This window comes from Leucoraja erinacea, chromosome 2 (assembly GCF_028641065.1).
Source record: "Leucoraja erinacea ecotype New England chromosome 2, Leri_hhj_1, whole genome shotgun sequence".
In the NCBI taxonomy this organism is placed as follows: domain Eukaryota; kingdom Metazoa; phylum Chordata; class Chondrichthyes; order Rajiformes; family Rajidae; genus Leucoraja; species Leucoraja erinaceus.
In genome coordinates, this window is record NC_073378.1 from 119,758,675 (window position 1) to 119,786,388 (window position 27,714).

Sequence of the window (27,714 nt, forward strand, 5' to 3'; positions counted from 1 at the left end):
TGTACTCAGTTCTGCTGCTTAATGTGAGAATGGCTGCCTTCAATAAATAGTGTTTTGTGAGGACAGATACAAAATGCTGGAGAAACTCAGTGGAGACATCACCTATTCCTTTTCTCCCCAGAGATGCTGCCTGTCCCGCTGAGTTACTCCAGAATGTTGTGCCTATCCTCGGTGTGAACCAGCATCTGCAGTTCCTTCCTATACAATGGTGTTTTGTGGTTAGTTCTGCCTCATCTGAGTAATAGTCCTTACAGCAATACCAACGAAATTGATACATTGGAGGTAGGGATAGGACATTGCTGCTTGTTTGAGTAACAGGACCGGCAGCCAGCCGACTTGCAGTCTCACAGGCAAAGCAATGTTACAAATGGAACAAGCTGACAGAGGAGATAGTTGAGGCTGGGACTATCCCAACGTTTAAGAAACAGTTAGGCAGGTACATGGATAGGACAGGTTTGGAGGGGTATGGACCAAGCGCAGGCAGGTGGGACTAGTGTAGCTGGGACATGTTGGCCGGTGTGGGCAAGTTGGGCCGAAGGGCCTGTTTCCACACTGGCTAAAGGGATCAGGGGGTATGGAGAGAAGGTAGGTACAGGATACTGAGTTGGATGATCAGCCATGATCATATTGAATGGCGGTGCAGGCTCGAAGGGCCGAATGGCCTACTCCTGCACCTATTTTCTATGTTTCTATCACTCTAAATGCATTGTTAACTAATTTAATCTCAGTAGCAAGGGATGGTGAGGAGGTTTATCCCTCCACTCCCATCTTTACCCCTCCACATACATCCTTCCAATTGAATGGAAGTCCTAAGAACCCCTTGCTTTGTTCCATTTATCCTGGAGCAGTTCAGAATCTGCGCCTTGATAAATCGAGGGGTTATTGAGGGCACCGCAAGGAGAGCACTGAAGGCCAGACAGGGAAAAGCATAAAGAGTCCATTGAAGTCAGTGTCATGCTCAGCAAACAGCACCAATAAAAAAACACAAAGATGAGAGGCCTTGATCGCAATTAGTAAACACACACTCCCAGCAACTAAAAACAGTTTCAGTTCAGGGAGTAACACTTAGGACAGACGTGTGACAGTTAAATGGGTTCCATGCTACATTAAAAAATAAACTCTTCAAATCGTCTTATATTAAATGAGTCAATAATGCATTTGTAACATAGCAATGCCTGTGGGACATTAGCAATATGTGGATAGCAGATGGTGTGTAGTTGTGGTCCAATCTTTTATAGATCAGTTGGTTTGACAAGTGGGAGATTTGTTTTTTTTTCTCACAAATAACAAGGAGTGCAGCAATAATATTGCTAAGCAAAAGACTCACACGACAGCAGGCACCTTCCTTCCACATTTTCACAACAAGTGCACGCCAGTACTATCTGTTATTATTGTCCTCAAATAACTTGGCTAAAATCAAGAAAGACAAGCACCTGCTTCAAATGAAAAACAATATTCAGAGAATGAGTGTGCTGACTTTGATTGTATCAACTTGGAATAAAAAATGTTACAAAAGTAAGAAGACCTGCAGTAAAAACGGGGAGCCCGGGATTCTTGTACTTTGTTCAAATTCATTGCCGGAGTCAATATTGAGATTCAAAACACTACTCGTACGATGTTATTTAGTTTTCCAGCATTAATCAGCCACGGTAGAATACCAAGTCCCAAGATGCGTGTTCTTGATCTCCCTTAATACTCCCCCGATTTTTTGTCAATCGTTGCATAATTCACAGGCTAATGTCCTTGGCCACCCGGAAACGCCCACTTGTTGCAGTTAATTACAGAGTCAAAGCGTCAAGATCGTGATGAGCACTGAGAGAAGTTTCTCTCTGCCTAAAACGATGCGCAAAATGAGAAAAGTCCTCCCCCACACCAGCATTCCCCCCTCCACTGCCTGCCTCAAAGAAGGGCAAATATTGATGTCATTATATACTCGGTTTGGTGGTTCTTGAATGTATTGGCCTCTGCCAACCTTCCTCAGTCTCACACAATAAACGTACAAAATTCTTAAGGGGTTGGACAGGCTAGATGCAGGAAGATTGTTCCCGATGTTGGGGAAGTCCAGAACAAGGGGTCACAGTTTAAGTATAAAGGGGAAATCTTTTAGGACTGAGATGAGAAAAACATCTTTTACACAGAGAGTGGTGAATCTCTAGAATTCTCTGCCACAGAATGTAGTTGAGGCCAGTTCATTGGCTATATTTAAGAGGGAGTTAGATGTGGCCCTTGTGGCTAAAGGGATTAGGGGGTATGGAGAGAAGGCAGGTAGGGGATACTGAGTTCGATGATCAGCCATGATCATATTGAATGGCGGTGCATGCTCGAAGGGCCGAATGGCCTACTCCTGCATCTATTTTCTATGCTTCTATGTTAATAAGGATGACTAATTTTGGGTACCATATCTGAGGTAGGATGTGCTGGTTCTGGAGAGGATCCAGAGGATGTTGATAAGAATAATCCCAGGAATAAGTAGGTTAACCTATGATGAGCGCTAATTGGTGTATGTGGCAATAAATGTGAACTTGAACTTGTTTGTCGACACTGGGCCTGTATTCGCTGGAGTTTAGAAGAATGAGGGAGGACCTCATTGAAACATACAGAATAGTGAAAGGCTTGGATAAAGTGGATGTGGAGAGGATCAATCAATCAGATGTATTCATCACATAGGCGTTTCTGCGGCCGCAAAAGAGACTCCAGGATGGTATGTTGCCTCCCTGGTGCAAGGGTCAGGGATGTCACTGAACGGCTGCAGAACATTCTGGAGGGGGAGGGTGAACAGCCAGTTGTCGTGGTGCATATTGGCACCAACGATATAGGTAAAAAAAGGGATGAGGTCCTAAAGGATGAATTTAGGGAGCTAGGAGATAAGCTTAAAAGTAGGACCTCAAAGGTAATAATCTCTGGATTACTACCAGTACCACGGGCCAGTCAGAGCAGAAATAGGAGGATATTGCAGATGAATACGTGGCTTGAAAAATGGTGCAAGGGGGAGGGATTCAAATTTTTAGGGCATTGGAACCAGTTCTGGGGGAGGTGGGACCAGTACAAACAGGACGGTCTGCACCTGGACTGGAATGGAACCAATGTCCTTGGGGGGGTGTTTGCTACTGCTGTCGGGGAGGATTTAAACTAATGTGGCAGGGGGATGGGTACAAGAGCAGAGGGGCAGGGGGGTGTAAAATGAAGGTAGAAGCAATAGGTAGCAAGGTGAAAAGTAAAAGTGGCAGGCAGACAAAAACCAGGGCAAAAATCAAAAAGGGCCACTTTTCAACATAATTGTATAAGGGGTAAGAGCGTTGTAAAAACAAGCCTGAAGGCTTTGTGTCTCAATGCAAGGAGTATTCGTAATAAGGTGGATGAGTTGAACGTGCAGATAGCCATTAATGATTATGATATAGTTGGGATCACGGAGACATGGCTCCAGGGTGACCAAGGCTGGGAGCTGAACATCCCGGGATATTCAATATTCAGGAGGGATAGAGAGAAAGGAAAAGGAGGTGGGGTAGTGTTGCTGGTTAGAGAGGAGATTAACGCAATGGAAAGGAAGGACATTAGTTTGGAGGATGTGGAATCGGTATGGGTAGAGCTGCGAAACAATAAGGGGCAGAAAACGCTGGTCGGTGTTGTGTACAGGCCACCTAACAGTAGTAGTGAAGTTGGGGATGGCATCAAACAGGAAATTAGAAATGCTTGCGACAAAGGCAAAGCAGTTATAATGGGTGACTTCAATCTACATATAGATTGGGTGAATCAAACTGGCAGGGGTGCTGAGGAAGAGGATTTCTTGGAATGTATACGGGATAGTTATCTAAACCAACATGTAGAGGAACCAACGAGAGAGCTGGCTATTTTAGACTGGGTATTGAGTAATGAGGAAGGGTTAGTTAGTAGTCTTGTTGTGCGTGGCCCCTTGGGCAAGAGTGACCACAATATGGTTGAGTTCTTCATTAGGATGGAGAGTGACATTGTTAATTCAGAAACAATGGTTTTTGAACTTAAAGAAAGGTAACTTTGAGGGTATGAGACGTGAATTGGCCAAGATTGACTGGCAATTAATTAAAAGGGTTGACGGTGGATATGCAATGGAAGACATTTAAAGACTGCATGGATGAACTACAAAAATTGTTCATCCCAGTTTGGCAAAAGAATAAATCAGGGAAGGTAGTGCATCCATGGATAACAAGGGAAATCAGGGATAGTATCAAAGCAAAGGATGATGCGTACAAACTAGCCAGAAAAGCAGCATACCGGAGGACTGGGAGAAATTCAGAGACCAGCAGAGGAGGACGAAGGGCTTAATTAGAAAAGGAAAAAATGGATTATGAAAGAAAACTGGCATTGAACATAAAATCTGACTGCAAAAGTTTTTATAGATATGTGAAAAGAAAGAGATTAGTTAAAACAAATGTAGGTCCCTTGCAGTCAGAAACAGGTGAGTTGATCATGGGGAACCAGGATATGGCGGACCAATTGAATAACTACTTTGGTTCCGTCTTCACTAAGGAAGACATAAATGATCTGCCGGAAATAGCAGGGGCCCGCGGGTCAAAGGAGGTGGAGGAATTGAGTGAAATCCAGGTTAGTCGGGAAGTGGTGTTGGGTAAATTGAATGGATTAAAGGCCGATAAATCCCCAGGGCCAGATAGGCTGCATCCCAGAGTACTTAAGGAAGTAGCTCCAGAAATAGTGGATGCATTAGTAATAATCTTTCAAAACTCCTTAGATTCTGGAGTAGTTCCAGAGGATTGGCGGGTAGCAAACGTAACCCCACTTTTTAAGGATGGAGGGTTGGGTGTGTATGCGTGCTTTGTCTGTGATTTTTATTTATTTGCTTATCTTTATTATTTTACCGTGGATGTTTCGTTAGCTTTAGAAATGTTTGAATGCTGCACTGACTGGCTGACATTTTAAATTTCGTTGTACATGGCCCATGTTACAATGACAATAAAGAAACTATTCTATTCTATTCTAAGAAGGGAGGGAGAGAGAAAACGGGGAATTACAGACCAGTTAGCCTAACATCGGTAGTGGGGAAACTGCTAGAGTCAGTTATTAAAGATGGGATAGCAGCACATTTAGAAAGTGGTGAAATCATTGGACAAAGTCAGCATGGATTTACGAAAGGTAAATCATGTCTGACGAATCTTATAGAATTTTTCGAGGATGTAACTAGTAGCGTGGATAGGGGAGAACCAGTGGATGTGGTGTATCTGGACTTCCAGAAGGCTTTCGACAAGGTCCCACATAAGAGATTAGTATACAAACTTAAAGCACATGGCATTGGGGGTTCAGTATTGATGTGGATAGAGAACTGGCTGGCAAACAGGAAGCAAAGAGTAGGAGTAAACGGGTCCTTTTCACAATGGCAGGCAGTGACTAGTGGGGTACCGCAAGGCTCAGTACTGGGACCCCAGCTATTTACAATATATATTAATGATCTGGATGAGGGAATTGAAGGCAATATCTCCAAGTTTGCGGATGACACTAAGCTGGGGGGCAGTGTTAGGTGTGAGGAGGATGCTAGGAGACTGCAAGGTGACTTGGATAGGCTGGGTGAGTGGGCAAATGTTTGGCAGATGCAGTTTAATGTGGATAAATGTGAGGTTATCCATTTTGGTGGCAAAAACGGGAAAGCAGATTATTATCTAACCGGTGGCCGATTGGGAAAGGGGGAGATGCAGCGAGACCTGGGTGTCATGGTACACCAGTCATTGAAGGTAGGCATGCAGGTGCAGCAGGCAGTAAAGAAAGCGAATGGCATGTTGGCTTTCATAGCAAGAGGATTTGAGTATAGGAGCAGGGAGGTTCTACTGCAGTTGTATAGGGTCTTGGTGAGACCACACCTGGAGTATTGCGTGCAGTTTTGGTCTCCAAATCTGAGGAAGGACATTATTGCCATAGAGGGAGTGCAGAGAAGGTTCACCAGACTGATTCCTGGGATGTCAGGACTGTCTTATGAAGAAAGACTGGATAGACTTGGTTTATACTCTCTAGAGTTTAGGAGATTGAGAGGGGATCTTATAGAAACTTACAAAATTCTTAAGGGGTTGGACAGGCTAGATGCAGGAAGATTGTTTCCGATGTTGGGGAAGTCCAGGACAAGGGGTCACAGCTTAAGGATAAGGGGGAAATCCTTTAAAACCGAGATGAGGAGAACTTTTTTCACACAGAGAGTGGTGAATCTCTGGAACTCTCTGCCACAGAGGGTAGTTGAGGCCAGTTCATTGGCTATATTTAAGAGGGAGTTAGATGTGGCCCTTGTGGCCAAGGGGATCAGAGGGTATGGAGAAAAGGCAGGTACGGGATACTGAGTTGGATGATCAGCCATGATCATATTAAATGGCGGTGCAGGCTCGAAGGGCCGAATGGCCTACTCCTGCACCTAATTTCTATGTTTCTATACACAATAAAGTGCAGTGAAATGAACTTGCCAGCAGCGGTACAATCAAAAAAGAACACACAATACACAGTAAAAATGTAACACAAACATCCACCACAGCATTCTTCACTGTGTTGTAAGGCACAAAGTACAGTCAGTCCTTCTCCATTGTTCCCCCGTGGTCGGGGCCATAAACCTCCGCAGTCGCCGCTGCGGGCGGCCAGATGTACAGGCCCTCTCGTCAGGAAGCTTCCTTACTGGAGACCGCGGCTTCAGGATGTTGTAGGCCGCAGACTGGCGATCTAAGTTATTCTCCGGGGATCCCTGGCGAGGGATCCCGCTCCGGGCGTTAAGTCCACCCCGCGCCCGCGGCTAAAAGCTCCGCAGACCGTGGCTTCAGGATGTTATTGGCCACGGGCCGGCAGTCAGAGCTTTTCTCCAGCGATCTCCATCAATTCCTAGCGAGAGTCCCAGGCTCCGGACGCCGCGCCCGCGGCTAGAAGCTCTGCAGACCGCAGCTTCAGGCTGTAACAGGCCACGGGCCAGCGATCGGAGCACTCCCTTCTGGCCACGCCAGCAAGGGCTCGCCCGCTCGGCGATAAAAAGTCCACGCTGCCCCCGCTGTGGAAACTCCGGGCCCGACTCCGGGAAAGGCAGCACCAATCCATGGTGTTAGGCTGCGAGGGAGGTGACATGGAAAAAGTCGCCTCTCCATGGAGGAAGCGACCGAAAGCGGTTCTCCCCTTACCCCCCCTCAACATCCCCCACACAAGACACACCAAGAGACATCAAAACACACATTTGGACACACTAAAAATGATGAACACGCTGCTGGCAGGGCAGCCATCTCGCAGTGCCCCCACTGACCAAGTTTCCACTAGTGGGAGAGTCTAGGACTAGAGGTCATAGCCTCAGAATTAAAGAGCATTCTTTTCGGAAGAAGTTGGGGCCAAACATTATCTTCCTTATTACCTAGTTCAAATTAATCCAGATAAGATGGGTGTTTGCAAATGATGGATGATTTAATTCTTCAGGAATAGACAGACCCTTGGTGAGGTAGTTGACCCAATGAAGAATCCAAACCAAGTAATTTAACCTGCCCATTCTTTCTGCGGAATCAGACTGACCTTCCGTTTCATGCCATTCACATGTTTGCTTTAGACGAGCAGCAGCTGCAATATTTTACTGGGGGTTTAAGCAAGCTGTGTTACTGATAGGTATGGCGCTGGGACAAGTTATTTTCATGAATCTTAACTGGAAGTGAAGAACGTCATCCTCAGAGTAAAGGGAATTAATATTTTAGATGGATGATAAACCTGTCGGAGGTGTTAAAACATTTGCGCTCCGTCCACTAAGACCAGCTAGATCTCCCGATTGCGAGCTATTTTAACAACCCTTCCCATTCCCATACTGACCTTTCAATCCTTGGCCTCCCCGTGCGACCTTAGTGAGGCCACATGCAAAACTGGGAGAACAGCACCTCATATTCCACTTGGTTAGCCTACAACCCAGCGGTGTGAATGGTGAATTCTCCAATCTCAAGTGAAACCCCTCCACGTACCCTTTCTCTTCCCCAGCCAGTCCCTTCCCCACACTGTGCTCACATTTCCCCACCACCCCATCACTTCCCCACCCCATTGTTCCATTCCCCACCCCATTGTTCCATTCCCCACCTCCTAATGCCCCTGTCCCACGTAGGAAAACTGAACGGAAACCTCTGGAGACTTTGTGCCCCACCCAAGGTTTCCGTGCGGTTCCCGGAGGTTTTTGTCAGTCTCCCTACCTGCTTCCACTACCTGCAACCTCCGGCAACCACCTGCAACATTTTTTACACAGAGAGTGGTGAATCTCTGGAATTCTCTGCCACAGAAGGTAGTTGAGGCCAGTTCATTGGCTATATTTAAGAGGGACTTAGATGTGGCCCTTGTGGCTAAAGGGATCAGGGGGTGTGGAGAGAAGGCAGGTACAGGATACTGAGTTGGATGATCAACCATGATCATATTGAATGGCGGTGCAGGCTCGAAGGGCTGAATGGCCTACTCCTGCACCTATTTTCTATGTTTCTATGTTTCTATATCCCTCCCAACTGGCTTTACATTTCACTCTTCCTCATCCTACCTTATCCGACACTATTTTGCCTATTATTCACCTCTATATCACAATCTCCACCAAGCTGCCTATCGACCACCCTCCCCTCACCTGCATCCACCTACCAGGCTTTGCCGCCATCACCAGCTCCTCTTTTCCAGCTGCACCCCTCTCTTGCCTCATCAACCCGAAGAAGGGTCCTGACCTGAAACGCCATCTGTTCATTTCCCCCCCCCCCCCCCCCACAGATGCTGCCTGATCTTTCTTCATCGTGAGTTTCTTCATCAATTGGTTTTTGTTCAAGATTCCAACTTGTAGGTTCTCTGGTGACCCAACGTCACTTGATCTGATGGAACTAATCTGAACTCAACGTGTGGGCCTATCTTGTTTCAAGCTCTGAAAAAGTTGTAACTTTCCAGCACTTTTGTTTTCATTTAGTATTGCACGCTTTACCAGTTTCCCTTCATCAGCCTTCATCCTGATTTCATGCCTAGCTGATTTTCATACATCTTCCATCCATTGTCATTACTTCCAGCTTTTCAGCAGACTCTCTTAGACTGTACACTGATGAATCATCTATTCGTTCTTTCCTCTCAATTCCCCAACTACCGCCCACACCTCTGTTTTTTTATACAATTCAATTTAATAGATGCTTCACTTTTTCTCATCTCTATTTCAAGCAAAGAATCGATACTCAGTTTTTTCTGCCTTGCAATCATTTTTACTGCACTTTCTCGGTAGCTGTGACACTAACTCTTTAACACTGCACTTTTCCCTTTTTTCCCCTGTGCCCTACCTGTTGTACCTGTGCGTGGCTTGGCCGTACGCATATATGGTATGCCATGTTCATCATGCCATCATACTCGCTAGAATTTAGAAGATTGAGGGGGGATCTTATAGAAACTTACAAAATTCTTAAGGGGTTGGACAGGTAGAGAGTTCCAGAGAGTGGTGAATCTCTGGAACTCTCTGCCACAGAAGGTAGTTGAGGCCAGTTCATTGGCTATATTTAAGAGGGAGTTAGATGTGGCCCTCGTGGCTAAAGGGATCAGGGGGTATGGAGAGAAGGCAGGTACAGGATACTGAGTTGGATGGTCAGCCATGATCATATTGAATGGCGGTGCAGGCTCGAAGGACCGAATGGCCTACTCCTGCACCTATTTTCTATGTTTCTATGTTTCTATCATTGAGATAGATGTGTGCCATCGACTAGATGGCAGATATCTCAAATGCACATGACAATCATAAACCAATACTAAACTAACACCTTTACCAATACTATTCACATACCCGCCGTGCCTTTAGTAAATGAGAGGGAAAAGGAAAATTATGGTTTTAAATGTGACCTGGTCAGGGCTCTCGCTTAACATTTTTTCCCTGTTGCCAGCCGGGCAACCTTGGCAGCTTTTTAGGTTGCCAAATGACATTTTAGGTGGTCATTTAAGATGGCTTGCATGATGCGTGCTTGGACGAAGTGCGTAGTTACCAGTCGGAATTGTGCTCAATGAAGCATTCACATATTATTTCTGCTTCAAATAAAGTCCCAAACTAACATATTCACCAAACAAGACATGATATATACCACAATGACATGCAGCAAAATTATAATACGGTATCTCAACTCTTTTTACACGTTGCAATTAATGCAATTTCTATTATTTCTTTCCACTTCCAAACAAAAATGTGGTTGGATTATTCAGCGTACGATCAACCTGTGTCAATACATCCTGGGCCATGACAACATATATGCTTAACCATGCACACTACAGATTGATGCAAGCATGTTTTCTGTGAAGGACCGAAAATTATCATGACATGGCCATTGCATGGGTCGTTATTGCTATTGGTACTGAAACACTCTCGCTTCCCACATAATTTATCCACAACAAAATATACAGGTTGCAAGGAATTTTCTAAAGGCATTTTATGATAATAGCTGACAAAACTGACTATACCCATCTGACAGGTTAAACATTACCATAACTAACAAGAGATGGCCAAAGGACATAAATGCAGCAAATGTTTGGTAATATATTTAAAGGTGTCAAGATGCCACATTACCGGACATTCAGATTAGATGTATGTGGCAATGAAGATGCCCAGTTTGTAAGCACCATTTTTTAAAAATGTTGATAAATGCTGTTTCCATCATTCCCACCAGAATTAACGTTAAAATTTCAACTGAAATATCTCCTGACCAAGTTTGTGATGTATATGACTGACTGTAGAAGTAAAACCTGGATAAATCCAACGTATAGTTGTGAATGTTGCCCATTAAATAACCACAGTACTGATACTCCATATTAACAGCATTGATTTGCCATTAAAATGAATTCTGTAATAACATGTCAGTGACAATCGAACACTGCGGTTTTAATGTTTCACGTGTTCACAATTTAATTAATCCATCTTTATGGATTGAAACAAATAATAACATTGGGAATTAAACCATATTTAATTGCATTCCGTTATCAAACATAGTCAATGTTAGCTCTGAAGACATTTCCAGCACAATAGGGTTGGGAGGGGGGGTGTATGAATCAGTGCAGGATGGATAGGTGGGGGGGCCTTGAGAAGCCAATCTGTGTGGATTGGATCGATTGAGGCTAGGGAATTAGTGAGTGTTGGTTGGAGTAGGTAAAATTATGAGGGGAGAGCGCGGGGGATGTCAGTGGGGTTGAATGGGGGGGGGGGGGGGGGATCTGTGCAGGATGGATGGGGAGCAGTGCAGGATGAAGGGGAGCAGTGCAGGATGGATGGGAAGGGGGGTCAGTACAGGATGAATTGGGGGACCAGTGTAGGATTGATGGGGAGTGGCAGGAGAATCAATGTGCGGTGGCTAGGGAGATCAGTGCAGGATGATTAGATGGGGGGGGGGGAGAAAGAGAGAGGAAGGGGCAGAGGAGGTGGGAAGGAAGGCCAGCGCTCCTCGGACAACACCTGTCAGGCAGGGAAATCGCAACCAAAATAATGAGGGGCCCGTGGACAGAATATCTTGGCGACCGCGCGCACATGCGCACACTCACACACACGCGCGTGAGGCTTCTGTGAACGGTAATTTCAGCTCAATCCAGCGCTAAATGCAGCTCAACTCTGCCTGTTTCACCTGCAGCCCCGTCTCAATCCAGACAGGGCTGTTGGTTAACCTGGCGGGACAGGCAGAGTGAGCTGGGTTTAGCGCTGCTTCTCTGCGCTGGCTGTGGGCCTGGGGGCGCCGCGCCTGTCTGACTCCCGACGCCTCTGGCCATCCCCGGGTGTGTGGAGGCTCTCGGGTGGGGACGGGGATGGTCCAGTGGCGGTTCGGCAGCGATTGCAGCACCGGAGACCGGGATCGATCCTGGCTGCGGTGCAGGGCTGCCGAGAGTGTTCTGGCACGCCTCCCTCCTCCAATCACCCGCCCCCCCCCACTCTACTTCCGCCGCTGACCGACATCTCCCTCCTCCAAGGGTTTGTTTTAAAAGCACCCTTGGCGGAGTGGCAGCAGCTGCCGCTAACAGGCCGGGCGGGGCGGGGTGTGGGAGGAGGAGATGGAGCCGTCGCTGCTGCTGTGCGGGGCCCCACATTCGCTCCGACCCTCCGTCACGCCACACTTTCCCACAACCGTTGCCTACACAAAACGTCACGTTCCTTTTCTCCAGATATGCTGCCGGACCCGCGGAGTTACTCCAGTTTTTTGTGTCTATCTTCGGTATAAACCAAGTTGCCAAGCCGGGCAAAATGACTCGCCGTTTAGGTTGCCCGGCGGCACTTTGAGTGGTCATTGGCACCCGGGCAACCATTAATTTCGAGCCCTGCCTGGTCCAGATTAGCTGATGGTGGCCCACTGCTGCTAATGAGCAGTGACTGGGATCATTGAAAGCAACGTTTAACAGTGCCACTACTGTTCGGATTGTAGAATTAGTTAGAGCCACAACGCTGTACAAGAAAAAGAAGTCTTACCTTCCTTGTAAGGGGCACTTCAATTGGAACAGGCACAACCTCCGCCAATAAGCAACCATAAAAAGCCACCATAAATGCAGCAGGATCGTTGTTTGGAAAAACAAGAGCTACCTAAAGGCAAACAATACGGACATCTTTAAAATGAGGCACAAGAGGAGGACTCACAATGAAGAAGCTCTTGGCCCAAAATCATCCAGTGTGTTTGTTATCAACTTTCCCCAGATTATCTACACATGCTTGAGCGCATTTGTGTGGAGAAAATCAATTACAATGCATTTGTGTGGCATCTTTCACATCCTCAAGATATTCCGAAATACCAGATTTGAACTGAAATGATTCTGAGTTGTACTGAGTGTTCGAGGGATATATAGGATCCAATGCTTAGATGGTTCAGTTTACAGATACAGCGCGGAAACAGGACCTTTGGCCCACTGACCACTGGTCCCCATTACACTAGGCACACATTATACAGTAGGGAACAATTTACAATTTTTACCAAAGCCAATAAACCTACAACCTTGTGTAGGGAGAAACTGCAGATGTTGGTCTAAACCAAAGACACACACAAACAGCTGGAGTAACTCAGCGGGTCAAGCAGCATCTCTTGGTAAAAAGAATAGGTGATGTTTCTGAAGAAGGGTCTCGACCCGAAACGTTAACTATTTCTTTTCTCCAGAGATGCTGCCCGACCCGCTGAGTTACTTCAACTTTTTGTGTCCATCTTCGGTTTAAATCAGCATCTGTAGTTCCTTGCTACATAAAATATATATCCTTTGATTTTGACCTTGCTTTCTTCAGGTGCTTTTCTTACCAATTTGCTGATAAAATCAACCCTCCTCACGTGCATTTTCAGTCTCTCATCTGTTCTTTCATCACCATCTGTGTGAAGTAGCTAAACCTTAGATGTAATACCCCCTCCCTCTTCTAAGTTTAAGACGACATTGCATGAACATGATGATGTTATTCTACGAACATGAAAATTCAAAGGTCTTTTCCTTTGCTGGATCCAAAAATATAACATTAAAAAGCGAATGAAAAATTGAAAGACGTGTCCAATTAAACCTTGAAACCACCCTTGAAGATCTGGGGTTACACTGGAGCAGTGGGTACAGCATTCTCACCCTATCTCCAGGCCTGACGATCGGTTCCTGCTTGGTGCCCAGTTTGTGCAGAATGTTGTAGGCCACTTTCATACTCCTCGTCCACAGCTTCCCTGATGGAAAGAAGCAAAAGCAATTCATTACTATCTGGAAAAGCCACAAATAAGCATTATCCGTCAACTCGTAAAGGGATCAAATTCTTGCCGCTCCATGTAGAAGACTTCCAAAAGTATTTATAGTTCACATCAAGAAATCAACACAAAACAGAGGCATGAACACTCCATAGATCATGCAAAAAGAGTGAAGAGAGAGGATCTCCCATTCAAATCAAAACACCACACGCGCAAATTACGAGATTTACCAACAAGCCAAGAAAATATGGGCAGCAATAAGAAACCAGGCCTCAACACCTCAACAACCCCAACGCTCAACATGATCATGCTAATCTATGTTGGCCTCAACACCTCTTCTGTGCCAGTTCCTCGATCTAGCAAATATTTATCCATCTCCACATCTGAGTGATGACATTTACACACACTACAGTTTTAAATAACTGGCCCCAGAGCTTGTAGCAGTGTTCTCTTCATTGTGATTCTCCAGGTGGTAATAAGCACCCAACATCTTCCATGGCAATCCTACTTAGGATCTAATATGCTTGAATAAGTTTATCCATCATTCTTCTAAACTCCAAGAATGAAGTTAGAGTAGCAGACACAATTTGAACTTTCAAAAATTAAAACGCCAAAACCTCATTGAAAATAATTAAATAAATCAAATTAAGGAACTAAAAGGAAACTTGTCCTACTAAATGCAGCAATATCCACCACATATGTCTACAGAGCTGCTGGAGTTTGCAAGCTCCGTGGGTATCAGCTAAAGTGCTGGCAAATCTGTGCATGTTTGCTCTTCTCTCACCCCTTGGACTCTATGATCCAGAGCACAGTCCAGATGCCTCACTACTGGCAAAAGCTGGGGATTCCTGAATATCCAGCCAGCAAAGTAGACACAAAATGCTGGAGAAACTCAGCATCTATGGAGAGAAGGAATTGGTGCTGTTTCGGGTTGAGACCCTTCTTCATACATGTCAGGGGAGGAGGTAGGACAAAGAAAGAATGTAGGTGGAGACAGTGGGACTAGTGGTAGAACTGGGAAGAGGGGGGGGGGGGGGGGGGGGGGGAATGAATAGAGAGAGCAAGGGCTACCTGAAGTTAGAGAAGTCAACGTCCATGCCGCTGGGGTGCAAACTACCCAAGCGAAATATGAGTTGCTGTTCGTCCAATTTGCGCTGGGCCTCACTCTGACAATGGTGGAGGCCCAGGACAGAAAGGTCGGATTGGGAATGGGAGGGGGAGTTGAAGTGCTTGGCCACAGGGAGATCAGATAGGTTAATACGGACTGGGCGGAGGTGTTCAGCGATACGATCGTCGAGCCTGCGCTTGGTCTCACAGATGTAGAGAAGTTGACACCTGGAACAGCGGATGCAGTAGATGAGGTTGGAGGAGGTGCAAGTGAACCTCTGCCTCACCTGGAAAGACTGTTTGGGTCCTTGGATGGAGTGGAGGGGGGAGGTAAAGGGACAGGTGTTGCATCTCCTGCTGTTGCAGGGGAAAGTACCTGGGGAGGGGGTGGTTTGGGTGGGAAGGGCCGAGTTGACCAGAGAGTTATGGAGGGAATGGTCTCTGTGGAAAGCAGAAAGGGGTGGAGATGGGAAGATATGGCCAGTAGTGGGATCCCTTTGGAGGTGGTGAAAATGAAAATGATAATATCCAGCCAGCAATGTGGGTAAGAGTCAGCAGCTTGTCATAAAGTGAAACAGTGTGGAAACAGGCCCTTCGGCCAAACTTGCCCTCACCAGCCAACATGTCCCAGCTACACTAGTCTCACCTACCTGCGCCTGGTCCATATCCCTCCAAACGTGTCCTATCCATGTACCTGTCTAACAGTTTATTAAACGTTAGGATAGTCCCAGCCTCAACTGCCTCCTCTGGCAGCTTGTTCCATACACCCACCACCCTTAGTGTGGAAATGTTACCACTCAGATTCCTATTCAATCTTTTCCACTTCACCTTGAACGTATGTCCTCTGGTCCTCGATTCCCTTACTCTGGGCAAGATATTCTATAAATCTACCCGATCTATTCCTCTCATGATTTTATACACCTCTGTAAGATCACCCCCTCATCCTCCTGCGCTCCATGGAATAGAGACCCAGCCCACTCACCCTCTCCCTATAGCTCACACCCTCTAGTCCTGAAAACAACCTTGTAAATCTTCGCCGAACCCTTTCAAGCTTAACTATATCTTTCCTGTAACATGGTGCCCAGAACTGAACACAATACTCTGTGGACACAATACAGCTATGTACGAAAGTGTCAGCCTTCAGTGAGTGGCTCACCCAATGGACACTTCTTCTGTTTCCTTGGCGTGTTTGTGGTTAAAGTTTTGCATTGAAAGCTAATGAATAATTTGCAAAGGAGCTTTCTTTGCAGCTCAAAGAAAGCAAAATGAACAAATCAATTAACCTGGTCAATAATGCACTTCTAATGCGTTAGAAGTGACCTTTGAAACCAATAATATTTTGGCCATCATCTGCCCCGCGTTCAGAATAGATGCAATTTCACGACAATTATCAAATTTCACCGATGCAAACAGATTGCAAACAAAATAGAAGTTAAGTGTTCGGTGAAACAGATTAGCCTAGAAATTCAATCATTTAGTGTACTTATTTGTGTGAAGTGCAATTGAATTGAAGTGTAAAATCGATCACAGCCACTTCCAGGTGCAAATACTGTACTGGGTGAAATTGAACTGCTCCCCTCCATCTACTGGATTATGATCTGAAGCAAATTATGTCGGCGCAATTTAACCCTATTTACCATAGGAGCTCCGTGGTAATTTAAACAAATCTTCTGTCACACAAGCCAATTCCAGTAAAGCTAACAACTAACCTCATCCATGTTGTTCAGGTTCTTTGTTCCCTAAATATTTCAATTAATTACAGGAGTCTGGCAAAATTGAGTGGTACTATTGTAAAAAATGCTGCAGATCCACCTCCGATTTTCCGGTATCTTGATTCCAGAGCCATTCTGGATTTTCCGTTTTGCCGGGTCACAGCCTCCAAGAGAAGTCCACGCAGCCGAGGGGCACAGATATCATACCACAAAGTCGGCATCACATGTCGGCTGTGAGAACGGATCTTCAGAGTTTCAGAGACTTTGTCTATCTACAGATAGACTAGAGTATAATATCCTTCTAGCTTGCCCACTTCAAAGCAAATACTAGTATCAATCCATGAGCTGTAACAAAAATGATCTGTTTCTAGTCTTTCATTCTAAAGAAATCTTGGATTCCATATGAGCTTTCAGCGTTTCACCTTTTTCCCCTCCTGATGTGAGCTGCTTAATGCTGTGATAAATATGTGTCTGATAATACCATGCACTGTCCCTGGAAGGCAGGCTAATGCAACGACTTTACAAGAAACCTGGACAGATTCCAAAACAACATCCTAATAAGTGATCTTTGCCTTCCTTGCATACTTGTCACTGAAGCACATTTGTTATTTGCAAGGTTATCAGAGATTGGAATGAATCACGCTGCATGTAATACACCACATTAGATTCTTAAAATGGAAGTCAATTACTACATGTCACTTAAATGACATTAACAGGATAATGTTGTACAATTAGCTCCTTGTACTGATTCACAAAAACACTAATTTTTAGCATATTTTTCTTGCACTGAATCTCAACATTCCAAACCTTGCAATGGGATTTGATCAATTCCGCAAAGCCTGAAATGTCCAAGAGTGACGAAAAGGCATGCGTTTTACTTTGTTTCTCCTAATGCATAGTTCAAAATAACGAGACAAATTTGGATTTTCTTTTAAAATGTAATTCATTATCTGTGTGCATATTTGAATATAATCACCAACAAGCTAGAAAGTTTTAAATTAACGTCACTATAGATTTGCAGTCATTTTGATTTAATTGACCATTAAATCGATGTATGACGCAATGCAACAAAAATAGACACAGATCCACCACCAATTTTCTGGCACCCTTGTGTCATGAGCCTTTCAGGATTATCCGTTCTGCCGGACTAACAGAGGTCAAGGCCTCCGAGCGGAGTTAAACGGTACAATGATGGTCCCCCGAGGCCGCCGATGGGCTGAGATACCAACCCTCAAAGTCGACCTTGGCAAGTCGGCCATGGGACCGGATCTGCCGGCTCCGGCTGGGCCAGAGTTCGAGAGCACCAGCCGCAGGGGCTACACATATGACCCACCGATCGGCGCGCAAGTCCCGATGAGGTCGGCCGCCACTCCCAGCCTAGTCGTCACATTTTCGGGGGGGACGGGGACGTCCAAAGGAAATTTCAAGTGCACTCTCGTAATCTTGTTTGGATGAAATGAGGTGTCGGACCACCAGTTGCCAGAAAATCAGTGGTGGACCTTTACATTTTTCAGTAAAATATGGAAACTATTCTGGAAGAAGATGCGAAAAGATAGCTCACTCAGGAGATCAATGTCACAAAAACCAGGATCACAACTAATTTAAAATCTCAACCTCATATCACCTGTGTACCCTCCTGTTGATATTCTCTTACCACAACACAGTAATTGCTTCATCCAAGTTGAAGTCTAGAAATAGTTGTAAACAATTTGATGTCAATTGTACACCCCAACAAAGAAGTCAAATTTACCCACATTCTACAGAAAAAGAACTGAGAATTCAAAAGGAAATAAAGATTTCATTGATAACTAAAACCAGTCCTTCTAATCCAATATCAAATGAAACTAATTATTTCAGGGATCACCTCTCTGCTGAAAGTGACTGATATGCAAAATCTCATCCGTAAACAAAAATCATCACCACTACAAAATGGAGCTGAAATTAATATGCAGTAGCTTTAGTTTAACTGTACCACAAAAACAAAAATGGTGTCAGGATTATTATTCCTTGATTAATTTTAAATGTCATCTGAAAGTGATGAATGGCAATGCACTTAATTAGACTAATAATGACATTTATTGTGGACACTTTACATCCCAGGAAATGGATCGGGTTACTATGGTGTCAGAGATCCATAACATTGCAGCAACTCAGACCCTAACTCCATTTTAAACAGTTAACATCAGGCTTAGAAATAGAACATTTTCGTTATACCCCCCCCCCCCCCCCCCCCCCACTAACCCCCACTAACCCCAAGTGGAATTTGTTCCTTTCACTCTGAATCACCCCATCCCCTCTTCATGGTATAAAGTGGCCCCTCACAAAACCCCGCTAACCCACATCCCACAAAGATGGCGGCAGACGGGGAAATTCCGGATGTGGCGGCGCTGCCTGGCAGCTGCGGCTCGCCTGCAGTTCGTCAGTTTTTTATTTTTGTTGTTGTTTTCTTTTGTCTGTTTCAGTTAAATTTAGTTTATTTAGGTCGTGTATGTGTGTGTATGTGTGGGGGGGGTGGGAGAAACATGGCTTTAGTCTCTCCCTTCAGGGGGGATGCGACTTTTTCTTGTCGTGTCCCCTGTCTCCATCTCCATCTGCGCTGAAGCCTAATGGCGGAGCTGGCGGCATCGGGGCTGTGGCGTCATTCCGGCAGCGGCGGCGGACCCGACTACAGAGCTGTGGCGGCGTTCCAGCGTTCCGGCGGTGGCGGCCCGACTTCGGAGGCTCGGCCGCGGGCCCAGTGGGTGACAACATCGGAGGCCTGGATCGCCTCAGCGCAGAGCGAGAACAAGGAGGGAAGAGACAAAGACTTTAAGACTTTTGCCTTCCATCGCAGTGAGGAGGTGCCTGGTGAACTCACTGTGGTGGATGTTAAATTTGTGTTTATTGTGTGTTTTGTTTTTTATCACATGTATGACTGCAAGGCAACGTCATTTCTGAATGACAATAAAGGATACTTTGACTTTGAAATTGATCGGTGCCGCCAGGACAACAGGCCTTTAAGGCCAAGATAACCCTGCTCTATTTAGAACATTGAAACTTTGCTGGTGTCAGAAACGTGGCGACTCTTTGTGCACTGTCTCAGTCTTATTCCAATACAATCATTGGAATTTTGTACTTATCTATGGTTGTGCTATGATTTTACTGGATTGTATGGAAAACAAAGAATTTCACTGTACCTAGGTACATGGGTACATGCGGCAAAGTATCATCGCCATCATCATCTGTCAAACTTCCTGTTTCAAAATGGTTGCTGTGGGAATAAAATAAGCTTCCCCCCTCTACCCACCTAAAAATGTTCTATTCTTCAACTCCGTGGGGGATTCCACCAGAAGAATTAGTCAGGTACATCGTGCGTGAAGCTAAGTGATGAATGAATGGCAGCCTCCAGCAGACCACACACCCACACTGCACTGGAGGTAAGAGCTTGCTACTACATTGCACTATGCACGGCTGGAATTGTACACGCCCACTGCACAGCAACACTGACGCACTTGAAGTCTTATCCACATGCAGAAAATAATCCGACATCAACCTTACAAAAGTCAGACTGACTGCACAGTCATTCCTGTTGCATGTGTAGGAAGGTGCTGGTTTAAACCGATGATAAGACACACAAAGCTGGAGTAACTCAGCGGGACAGGCAGCATCTCTGGAGAGAAGGAATGGGCGACCTTTCTGGGTTGCATGCAACCAAAAGAGCTGGACTACACATATCTAAGTACCGTATGTAAGAATGTAGAGTGGTTTCCCATTCGTGTCCATGGTTGTCAGGCAAGGTGCTTTTGGAGAGATGGTGCCCCAACGTTGAAGAGCTGCCTCTAGCGAAGGTGGCCAGTTAGTCACTACACCCAGCTGCTCTCCCCGGATGGCCAACATCTGGGCTCCTTCTGGCCGCGGCTGGTTAGGGTCTGGCTGTTGAACTGCAAGAGAAGTTACAGTTTAGAGTTTCGTCCAAGCTTTTGTTGCAAGCTAACCAGTCAGCGGAAAGACAATCCATTATTGCATTCAAGCCATTCTCAGTGCACAGATACATGATAAGGGAATAATGTTTAGTGCAAGGTACAGGCAGTAAAGCACGATCGAAGATACTCAGAGGGTCACCAGATCCACCGTGGGGGGGGGGGGGGGGGGGGGGGGGGGGGGGGGGGGGGGGGGAACAAAGGGGACCCGGCGTTGGAAGCCCGCCCGACAATAAACAATAGGTGCAGGAGTAGGCCATTCGGCCCTTCAATCCAGTACCCCAATTAAAGGTAATCATGGCTGATCATCCCCAATCAGTACCCCGTTCCTGCCTTCTACCCATATCCTCTGACTCCACTATCTTTAAGAGCCCTATCTAGCTCTCTCTTGAAACCTGCCTCCACCGCCCTCCGAGGCAGACAATTCCACACTCACAACTCTGTGTGAAAAAGTGTTTCCTCATCTCCGTTCTAAATGGCTTACTCCTTATTCTTAAATGGGGGGGGGGGGGCAGGGGAGAAGAACAAAGGGGGGCCTGGCGCAGATACTCTGTAAATCTGGCAGTGCCGTATGTGGCATCTATTTACATATCTTGGGTATGCAAGCAAAGAATTTCACTGTGACAATAAGGTATTCAATTCAATTCAATTCAAATTCTGAAAAATTGATCAGCACGACCAGTGCACCGTGGTCTCGAGAGCCCTGTGAAGCAGAGTAAGAACATCTATCATTCCCCGGCAATTACACTAGGAATTCTGCCTATTGAACCTGGCAAGTGCAAGCCCAGCATTTTAGATGGTTACTGGTCTAACACTGGTTAAATAAGGAGGAAAGAAAGAGATCACAAAGGAAGAAAAACTCAAAATCGTGTGGCCTGAAGCCATCAGGAGACTGAGAGCTGAAGATGGTCATGGAACTATAACCATATAACCATATAACAATTACAGCACGGAATCAGGCCATCTCGACCCTTCTAGTTCGTGCCGAACACATAATCTCCCCTAGTCCCATCTACCTGCGCTCAGACCATAACCCTCCATTCCCTTCCCGTCCATATAACTATCCAATTTATTTTTAAATGATAAAAACGAACCTGCCTCCACCACCTTCACTGGAAGCTCATTCCACACAGCTACCACTCTCTGAGTAAAGAAGTTCCCCCTCATGTTACCCCTAAACTTCAGTCCCTTAATTCTCAAGTCATGTCCCCTTGTTTGAATCTTCGCTACTCTCAGTGGGAAAAGCTTTTCCACGTCAACTCTGTCTATCCCTCTCATCATTTTAAAAACCTCTATCAAGTCCCCCCTTAACCTTCTGCGCTCCAAAGCATAAAGCCCTAACTTGTTCAACCTTTCTCTGTAACTTAGTTGCTGAAACCCAGGCAACATTCTAGTAAATCTCCTCTGTACTCTCTCTGAAGGGTAGCAGACCCTGGCATGGATTGGGACTGGGACGAATGCCTTCCAATATATTTTAACATCACTCAGTCTTTGCACATGAACTCCAGAACCATCAGCTTTTTAGGCGCTGGTGCCTTTATAGTGATTCCAAAACTAAGTATGAAGCACTAATCAGACTGCGCTTACCTTCCAGTAGTTCTTCAAAATCATCGACGAAGAATTCCCGTAATGGCGGCCGCTTTGGCCGCTTCAAGGTGTTGACAAGCTGTTGGATCTTGGCAGAGACGCGGCTGCTGACTGGGACTCCTACACAGGAGGATTCAAATAATCAATTGGGTTGGTGAGGGACAGGGTCTGTCTACTCCTGCCAGGTGGTGGTCAGTGCTGCAGAGCTGGTACAATTATTCCAGCACGTTTTCACCATGTTTACAATTTTAAATATATACTTCATTCATAAACAAATATAGCCAGGAAATGCAGTGAAATTAGTTCACCTCTTTCCTTTCATTCACGGAGCCGTCAAACTAATGTGTGCTGTTACAATGCATCGATAGCACGCGGGTCTCCTCTTTAAGCAATACTTCGATAAGGTGTTTACACTTGCAGCTCTGCAGGACCCAGCATCTCGGTGACAATTGTGGCAGAACCTTAGATGGAAGTCCTTACCCACAAACGCTTTGTGGTAGCTACAGCAAGCTTCGGTGCACCCCTCAGCATGCAGCTCGCTAACCTTGAATGTGCCAGTTATCTGCGTTCTTTACCAATCTGGACAGAATCTAGAAACATTGTGGCAAAATGTGCTGTTCGTCAGTGACTCTACTGAACAGTTATAATCTTGAATCAGGCTCTTGCAATAAAGGATGGCCCGAATGAAGAAAGCTGGCCTTCGTGCTTCAAAAGAGCATAGGGTCATACAGCATGGAAACAGGCCCTTCGACCCAACTTGTCCACACTGGCCAACATGTCCCAGTTACAATAGTCCCACCTGCCCGCATTTGGTCCATATCCCTACAGACCTGTCCTATCCGTATACCTCTGAAGTCTGAAGGGTCAGTCTGAGGAAGGGTGTCAACCTGAAAGTCACTCATTGATCAGTCTGAAGAAGGGTCTCGACCTTAAACGTCACCCATTCCTTCTCTCCAGAGATGCTGCCTGTCCCGCTGAGTTGCTCCTGCATTTTGTGTCTATGTTCGATTTAAACCAGCATCTGCAGTTCCTTCCTACACTATCCATTTATTTCTCTAACTGTTTCTTAATCATTGGGATAGTCCCAGCATCAACTACCTCCTCTGGCAGCTTGTTCCATTCATCCACCACCCTTTGTGTGAAAAAGGTTACCCCTCAGATTCCAATTAAATCTTCTCCCCTTCACCTTAAACCTCGTAAATCAAAGTTAAACATATGCTGATACCAGTGGACAGAGAGCACTGGAGTAACGCAGCGGGTCAGGCAGCATATCTGTAGAACATGGATGTGTGGCATTTTGGGTCGGGCCCCTTCTTCTTCTGCACCAGGCCATTGGATGCACTGCTATTGTTGCTTTGTCTATCTTCAGAAGGAATGGATGGGAAAGGTTGTGAGGGATATGGGACGTTGGGACGACAGATGGCGCAATGGGCTAAGTGTTCGGCTGGCGACCGGAAGGTAGGCCGGTTCGAATCCCGCTTGGAGTGCATACTGTCGTTGTGTCCTTGGGGCAAGACACTTCACCCACCTTTGCCTGTGTGTAAAATGTAATGTAATTATGTGAAGCACTTTGGGGTCAATGCAAGTTGACTAAAAATGTGCTATATAAATAAGATTATTATTATATATATTATATATGGTCCAAACACGGCCAGGTGGGTCAAGTATGGCTGGCTCAGTGACACAGCGGTAGAGTTGCTGCCTTACAGCGCCAGAGTCCCGGTTTGAATCCCGACTATGGGTGCTGTCTTTAGGGAGTTTGTACATTGTGTGTTTCCCTCCGGGTGCTCCGGTTTCTTCCCACACTCCAAAGATGTACAGATTTGTAGGTTAATTGGCTTCAGTAAAAATTGTAAATTGTCCCTAGTGGGTAGTGTACGGGTGATCGGTGGTCGGCGTGGACTAGGTGGGCCGAGTGACACTGGAGAAGTGGGAATGGAGAACAAAGACACAGCAGATGAACTGAACACATCTTTTTACGTCCGTCTTAACAGTGGAAGACACCAACAATGTGCCACACGTTGAAGAGAGCCAGGGGGCAGAAGTGAATGCAGTCGCTATTATTGAGGAGAAGGTGCTTGGGAAGCTGAAAGTTCTGAAGGTGGAACGGTCACCTGGGCCTGATGGACTATGCCCCAGGGTTCAGAGAGAGAGAGAGATAGCTGGAGAGATTGTGGAGGCATTAGTACTGATCTTTCAAGCATCCGTCAGGAATGGTTGCAGAGGACTAGAAAATGAAAAAATGGAACCACAGTTTAAGAAGGAAGTGAGGCATAAGAAAGGAAATAATAGCGCTGTGTGTCTGATTTCTGTGGTGGGTAACATTTTAGAGTCCATTATTAAGGATGAGGCTTCTGAGTCGCTGCCTCAAAAGGCTGCCAACATCATCAAGGGCCCACACCATCCTGGCCACACACTCATCTCACCGCTGCCGTCAGGTAGAAGGTACAGGAGCCTGAAATCTGCAACATCCAGGTTCAGGAACAGCTTCTTCCCCACAGCCATCAGACTATTAAACACAACTCAAACAAACTGAACCAAAAAACTATGTATCTGTTTATTTATGTGTATATATAGATATATATATATATATATATATATTCAATGGTATATGGACACACTGATCTGTTCTGTATTTATGCCTACAATATACTGTTGTGCTGCAGCAAGCAAGAATTTCATTGTCGTATCTGGGACACTAGACAATAAACTCTCTGGACTTGACTTGACACAATGATAAAATAGGCCAGTCAGCATGGTCCTCTCAAGAGAATGGGGTTGAGAGAGAAAAATAGGTCAGCATGGAATGAATAGTGGGATAGACCCGTTGGGCTGAATGGCCTAATTCTGCTCCTATGTCTTCTGGTGTGTAGGTTGATTGTGCTCATGTAGAATATGATTTGCCTGGAAGGCACGCAAAGCTAGATTTTCACTGTAACTCAATATCCGTGACAATAATTAACTAATGCCAATACCTCTCCAGTGAAATCTCAGGGTATACCTGCACCCACAATGACAGTAAATCAACATCAAGGAGCAACAGGATCTGCACATTCAACCTGATCCATTCAGACCTAATGCTTGTGGGATATCAGTTTATCTGCCACACAGGTAAATTGCAAGGTATTTATGTCATAACTGATCATCTTCAGTGCATGGATAATCCACCCATTATCCTTCACCTCTCCTTGGTTCATCTGCCACTTCCTGGCCCATGTCTCATTTCTCCCTCTCTTCTATATTCAGGCTGGTCTTTCCTCTCAGTCCTGATGCATGGTTCTGATTCATAACATCAATAGTTACTCTTTCTCCTCTCCACAGACCACCCCCCCCCCCCCCCCCCCCCCCCCCCCCCCCGGGTCTCCCTCTGCCCTCACAGATGCTGTTCAACCCATGGACTTCCTTCAGCAGTTTGTTTGTTTTCTGACATGGGTAATAGTGGTGGCCACTTTGCAGAGAAACCCAAGGACTGGAGGATTGCTTCAAAGCAGAAATGTAATTGTGCTGAGAAACTAACGATTGGGAATTCTAGCATTGAAATACCTTCCTGCTGGTTAGAACCATATAACCATATAACAATTACAGCACGGAAACAGGCCATCTCGACCCTTCTAGTCCGTGCCGAACACATAAAATCCCCTAGTCCCATATAGAAGGATCAGCTCAACAATAAAAATCAGCATCTAGCATATCTAACGCGATGGCCACATTTGGAATATCGTGAGCAACTTTGGGCACCACATCTGGGGAAGGATGTGCTGGCTCTGGAGAGGGTCCAGAGGAGGTTTACAAGAATGATCCCAGGAATGAGGTTAACCTATGATGAGCATTTGTCGGCACTGGGCCTGTACTCACTGGAGTTTAGAAGAATGAGGGGGGGGGGGGGGGGGGGGGGGGGACTTTGTTGAAACATACATAGTGAAAGGCTTGGATAAAGTGGATGTGGAGATGGTGTTCCCACTTGTGGGAGAGTCTAGAGGTCATAGCCTCAGAATTAAAGGCCGTTCATTTAGGAAGATGAGGAGAAATATCTTTGGTCAGAGGGTGGTGAATCTGTGGAATTCTTTGCCGTAGAAGGCTGTACGGCCAAGACAGTGGATATTTTTAAGGCAGAGATAGATAGATTTTTGACTGGTACAGGTCTCTGAGGTTATGGGGAGATCGCCAGAGAAAGGGGTTCGGAGGGAGAGATAGATCAGCCATGATTGAATGACGGAGTAGACTTGATGGGCCGAATGGCTAATTCTACGCCTTCACAAGACCTTATGATAGTTGTCAATACTTGGCAAAGTGGCTTTGCATCTTTCTTGTAGTGTCTGCTTTATGCTAAACTGTATTAATAGTAACCAACTAATCTCCTGGCTATTTTCTATGTAAAGGCATATTTGAAAATTCTTGATATGGAAAGTAATGCAAGGAAGCCAAACAATAATTCCATTGCTGTTTAAAAAAAAGAACCATTGTTGGCTAAGCATAACAAAATATTGGCAATGAGATGCTGGCTGTTGTGGTTTTGCACTAAAATTAAACACAGCTGGCAATTGTGACAAATGCTTTTTTTAAAACTCTGATGTAAAACCTTAAAGGATCCAAATGATTCATTTGGAAGTGGACAATATCATTAGAAATGGCAATTCAGTTTGCACTGCTGATGATTTTAGTTTAGTTTAGTTTAGAGATACAGCAGGGAGACAGGTCCTTCAGTCCACGCCAAGCAACCATCCTCACACACTGACACTATCCTACACACATTAGGGGCAATTTACAAATATACCAAGCCAATTAACCTACAAACCTGTACGTCTTTGGAGGAAACCGGAGCACCCGGAGAAAACACACGTAGGTCACGGGGAAAATGTACAAACTCCGTACAGACACACCCGTGGTCAGGATCGAACCTGGGTCTCTGGCGTTGTAAGGCAGCAACTGTACTGTTGCGCCGTGCCACCCGTGAGCGTTTTCTTGTGATCTCACTGCTCTCGGTGCATACCAATTAGATTATTATGCAAAACTTTAACCGCCTTGGGAACAGATAACAGAAGTGTTCTCAGTTACTTTTTTGTTTGGGGAAAGCAAAGGGAACACGATTTACGGGAGCAGTTCAACAAACTAGTACAAGATGCAGCTTCCATCTCACAATCGTCAATGGCTATTGTTCTGCAATCTTAAGATTAATTTCAGGCTATGTTAATCTTCATCAATGGCAAGAGTGTAACTGGGCATGAACTATTTCTGTTGCAATTATAAAAGGTATTTTTACAGCTATTGTGCAAAAGAAGTTAGAACTATCAATGGAACTTAGACATTTATAATTTTAGTTTTAATTTCAGGGATACAGCATAGAAAAAGACCCTTCTGCCCTCTGAGTTCATGCTGACCAAAGATCATCCATACACCAGTTCTATGTTAGGCCATTTTCTCATCCTACACAGTAGGGATAATTTACAGAAGCCAATTAACCTACAAACCTGCACGTCTTTGAAATATGCGAGGAAATCAGAGCACCCAGTAAAACCCACACAGTCCCAAGGAAAATGTACAAATTCAGTACAGACAGCACCCGTAGTCAGGATCGAACCCAGTTCTCTGATGCTGTAAGGCAGAAACTCTACCGTTGCGCCACCGTGCCGTACCAATGGAAACTGAATGAATAAAATTCAAATGTTGTCCTCCAAGTCACACACCATTCTAACCTGGAAATATATCCCTTCA

At 45.4% G+C, this 27,714-nt stretch overlaps 1 protein-coding gene across 5 annotated transcripts in view; it reads right to left on the reverse strand.

Moving 5' to 3' along the window:
* Nucleotides 1-27,714, reverse strand: part of LOC129714836 (disco-interacting protein 2 homolog C) — a 540,592-nt gene that overhangs the window by 162,896 nt on the left and 349,982 nt on the right. For all 5 annotated transcript variants that reach the window (XM_055664689.1, XM_055664698.1, XM_055664678.1 and 2 more), the window contains 4 exons: nt 22,003-22,122; nt 20,179-20,376; nt 13,528-13,619; nt 12,407-12,517 (listed from right to left, as the gene is read on the reverse strand). In XM_055664689.1, coding sequence (XP_055520664.1) covers nt 12,407-12,517; nt 13,528-13,619; nt 20,179-20,376; nt 22,003-22,122 — 521 coding nt within the window. The remainder of the gene's footprint in view (nt 1-12,406; nt 12,518-13,527; nt 13,620-20,178; nt 20,377-22,002; nt 22,123-27,714) is intronic.